The 4,810-nt window shown below is 42.2% G+C and overlaps 1 protein-coding gene across 1 annotated transcript; it reads left to right on the top strand.

Moving 5' to 3' along the window:
* The first annotated feature begins 2,487 nt into the window (after positions 1 to 2,487).
* On the top strand, positions 2,488 to 4,581 carry LOC141920035 (2-oxoglutarate receptor 1-like). Its single transcript, XM_074816723.1, is given in 5 exon segments — positions 2,488 to 2,647; positions 2,650 to 2,751; positions 2,754 to 3,188; positions 3,191 to 3,507; positions 4,567 to 4,581. Coding segments are annotated over 5 exon segments (1,029 nt in total).
* Positions 4,582 to 4,810: the final 229 nt, after the last annotated feature.

Below are 4,810 nucleotides of genomic sequence, written 5' to 3' on the forward strand. Positions count from 1 at the left end.
AATCCTATTTAATTTATTCAGCAACACATCTGTGTGAAATATAGTCAAATTACAGGCATTAGGTTACTTTGCCATGGCTGCAGCCATTTGGCTTTTATTTCCAGCAGGCTCTAATTAAATTATCACAATGCAGGAGCAGACAAGTTTCCCTTATACGTGACTGCAATTAAAGACATGCAATCACAACATTTTTTAAAGTGACTCCAATCAATTGGTTACAGTAAAGACTACCATGTAATAGAGCAGTGACTCCTCCATTAAGACTGAAAGAGGGTTTCTATTTCAATAATCTAGTTCCCTTTTATTATGAGTTCTGCTCTTGGATAATTTATTTAAAGTTCATTACGTGTCTACAGCATATATCATTTGCCCTCAACTTGGGCTGCAGAAGTCCCATTATGGCCAATTACTTAGTGTGATAAAATCTGCTACAGTACAAACTGTTCCTTAATTAGATTTAAGTTTTGTCTAAATTCTATTTGTAATTCAGACAGCAAAATAATAACAGCAAAGACTTGCAGTCTCCTTTCCTTGGTCCCTGTGGTAACCTCTTAAGTCGGATGTAATCTTAGGGCAGCTCAGAGCCGAGACCCCACACCCATGTGCTTTTCCCGCAATACCTGTCCCCACTTTGCATTTCCATAACCACTGCAGGGCTTGGGAGGTGCCCTGGCCTGTGAGGGAGTTCCTCCACCCGAATCCAGCCCTACCAGATACCTGATCGAGAGCAAAGGGTACGGCTTCAAAAGCACCTGAGCACGTGAGGCTGTCAGTAGGGACTGCAGCAGCTGAGTGCCACTGCCGCTCTCTTCAATGATCGTAGCTATTGGCTCTCCAGCCCCTACAGGTTTGCTGCAGCAGCATGCTGGTTGGTGGAAATAAAGCTGCTGACAAAACGGTAGTCTCACAAAACCACAAAGAAAGTGATGCGGGGAGCAGCACCCAGCTTCGACCTTCAGCTGCCTTAACAGCTGTGCACTGTAAACACCACAGTGTGCACAGCCCTGGTGCTTCCAGCGGCAGACAGCATGTCGTGACCTGCTATTGCAGGATGGGCCCTTTGCTATTAGCCTGATTAACAATTAGGCATAACAGAGGCTTCAAGTGTGTTTGGGGACAACAGTATCACTGCATAACTTCTTAACTGAATTAGGGCCACTGGATTTATCGAAACCATCCCCTGCACCATTTCCAGTCATGAGAAGAGGTTTGAAGCTGTCTTCCTCTTTAAAAACAAATGCCAGTTTGGCATGCATCTCCACAAGCTCTAGCTTCAGTTTTCAAAGTGTTTTAAATATGTTTGAACCAAATGTTCTACACAAATTTGAATTCAAATCCTGCAGCCTGTCTCTGTGCGATCTCACAAGTGAGTGAGGGTAGAAGCTACATCAAGAAAATTTGGAGTGGAACAAGAAATAGAAGTGGTGATTCAGTGGGATCCATTTTAAGAGATCCAGGCCACAGTAATCTGAAGACAGGCACCATCCTGTAAGAAGCTGCATCCCTCTGGAAAAAACTACACTAGAGATTTATTCATTTTTTCCCCTCAAAACATTTACTGGACTTTAAAGAAGGCATTCACACAAATGCACTTACTGGATGCCATGTTAACAGTTACTTGCCATGTGCTTCAGCAGCCCCGTATTTTCTGTTGTAGAAACTATATAACAGGCTATCTTTACTTCCCTTGAATCCTGCTCAAGTCCTATATTATATCTTGCAAATGGCTGCTTTGCAAAGTTGGATGAATTTATTCTGATGTTTCAGAAAACTTATATTGAAGACTAATGTCAAAGCAAACCACCATTTTAAAATTTTATAGGGATAGAAATTTACAAAGCAGCTAATGACAAGCCTAAAAATAACCTATGTTTTTGCAACATCAATCTTGTTAATGAACTAAAAGAATGAAATATTCCTCTATCGGTTGTTTCCAAGAAGCAGGGAGAAAAATGTTAACTAACTCCAGTATCAAAAAGAATATGAAAACATTTCAACATCCACCCTGTTTTCCACTTAATTAACAAGGCTGCAAATAGCTTTTATGGAGCAGTTATGTTCTGGACATTTCTCTCTATACTTTTGGTCAGTAGCACAACATGACTAGTCTGTCCTTCTGCTCCACTTGACCCCTGAGGAGAGCAGAAAGTGAACTTTATAAACCAGGGGACACACACCACACACTGTGGGGCTGGGAATCCCTTATATTACAGCTCCATTGTCCCGGTGCAGACCCTTCCCTGAAAATGCATATTTTAAAATAAAATTGTATAGATCATATATAGACATGATAAAAGGCCTCTAGATCAGGACCAATTCTCATCAAAGCATCAGGGCCTTTCCTTATTCAATAAAGGCACTTAATAGTGGCACTGATGGGAAGTTGAAAGGAAAGACCTTGTTATTAGATGTTTTTAAGACTCCACGAGAAGGTGTCATCAGTGAACATTAAACATTTCTCTCTTTCTTAAGCAGCAAGGAAAAAACATGAACACAACAAATGATGACTTAGCCAACCCCACCACCTGGCAAGACATTGAAGGTGATTTTCCCTATTGCACTGTTGCAGAAGTCAGTCTGAAGACTTTGTACCTTCCCATTATGTATAGCATTATCTACCTGGTGGGCTTCCTGGGAAACATCATTGTGATTGTGTTTACAGCTTCAAGATGAGGCCTTGGAAGAGCAGCACTATAATCATGCTGAACCTGGCACTCACAGACCTGCTCTACCTCACCAGCCTTCCCTTCCTGATCACTACTATCCCAGTGGGGAGCACTGGATCTTTGGTGAATTCATGTGCAAGTTCATTCACTTCAGCTCCCACTTCAACTTATACAGCAGCACCCTTTTCCTCACAGTGGTGGTTTGTGCAGCCATTTGGGTGATCTCACTGGCAGCTGTCAGCCCTGTCAGCTTCTTGATCTCCTCAAAAGAGGCACAAAACAGATCCTTATGCCTCCACCTTAACAGCTCTGAAAACCTGGGCACAGTCAGGTGGTATAACTGGCTGCTGACCAGCCTGGCCTTCTTGACCTTGCTGATGGTGACTCTGTGGTATGTGCCCATTATTCGCACCTTGGCTACCAGGCCCCACACATGGGCTTGCTACAGACAAAAGGCTCACAGACTCACTATTGTCCTCTTGGAGGTCATCTATGTGTGCTCCCTCCCCTTCCACGTCTTCCGGTGGCTCGGTTTGAACTACAGTTGTGTCCAGTCAACTGTCACATGGAGAAGCAAATCCACTCCACCTGTATCATCTCTCAGCCACTAGCTGCACTCAACACATGTGACAACCTACTACTTTATGTCGTGATTGGAGGTAACTTCCAGCAGGCCATGCTCTCTCTTTCAAGGTGTAAATGGAGCAAATATGTCCAGCAGCCCAGGAGTAACAATTACATGACCAAGTCAGAAATTGCATTAAAGTTACGAAGGAATCTCTTGAAGAAAATCCCAGCAAACCCAGGATGGCTTTGGTGTTGTAAATTCCTGCAAAGGCAGGTGTGTTCACATGGTAGCAAGGACTGTAGCTGGCTTTGCCCTCTCCCTGCAGTAGAGCACTTGTCAAAAAGCTGTCTCAGAAACAGGTTGATATATACTTCTCTTAGCAACCAAAGAAAGAGGAGTGAAAAGAAGAGATTGTTAGCCACCTCAAAGGTGAAATCTAAACCCACCCAACCAGACTGTTTCCAAAGACATTTGAGAAACACAGGGTTCTCTCGCTCCAGGCTTTGCAGTTGATTACAGAAACCTGGAGAGCTTAGTCTGGACATGAGAACAACTTCCATTGATTTCAGTGTTGTCAGTGATGTAGTGCTTTGTTTATTACAGCCTGAGCAAAACACAGCAGATATTGTCACAGTTACTGAAACCACTGAATTACATGCTTAGAAAGCACCTATATAAATCAGATGTTTTCAGATTAGATGGACCTGATGAACTTCAGCATAGGGCACTGAGGAACTGAATGGTGAAATCTCAGAGCTGGCCTAGGGGAGGATGAGAGAAGTATCAGAGGAGGACATACATGGTGAATACAAGGAGAGATATATATATATACAAGGAGATTATATATAAGTGTGTATAAATATATGGGAAAAATGGAAGAACAATTAATTAACAGTCATGCTAATGTCCATCTCAGAAAAATAGTGAAACAAACAGATGATAAGTCTACAGAAGATGAATACAGGTGAGTACCAGCCAGTATGGATCTATCAGCTATGTACAATCCCAAGTCATTCTGATTTCCTACTACAACAAACTAACAGGCTTGTATGTGAAGGAAGAGATGATGTCATATATCTTGACTCCAGAAATTTTGACACTCTCTGAGATGACACATCTGAGATGATGTGTGTAAGCTAAGGAAACAGTCTGGAGGAAACCATTTTTGCTGGTTACAGAGTTGCGCTCAGAGTGGACATATTAGTGATTTACTATCATGGCAGGGGGAGCCACTGAGTGGGGATTTGACCAGTCTGTCCTGGGTTTAGGGATATTTAGTGTTTTCATTAACAAATTGGATGACGAAATAAAGTCTGGTTATTATATTTGCAGATGACAGGAGGCTGAAAGGACAAAATTGACAAATTGCAACTATGGTCTGAAAAAACACAGGATGCTATTAGACAGTGACAGGTGCAAAGTTCTATGTTCAAGTAGAATAATGAACTGTGCAAACACTAAAGGAGAAAAAAATATTTAGGTAGCAGTTCAGCAGAGAAAGATCTGTGGTTACTGTGAATCACAGGCTGGAACGAAGCCAGTAGTTTCAGTGGGCTGACAGTGTCTGTTGTAGCAA

This window comes from Strix aluco, chromosome 2 (genome assembly GCF_031877795.1).
Source record: "Strix aluco isolate bStrAlu1 chromosome 2, bStrAlu1.hap1, whole genome shotgun sequence".
NCBI classification, from domain to species: Eukaryota; Metazoa; Chordata; class Aves; order Strigiformes; family Strigidae; genus Strix; species Strix aluco.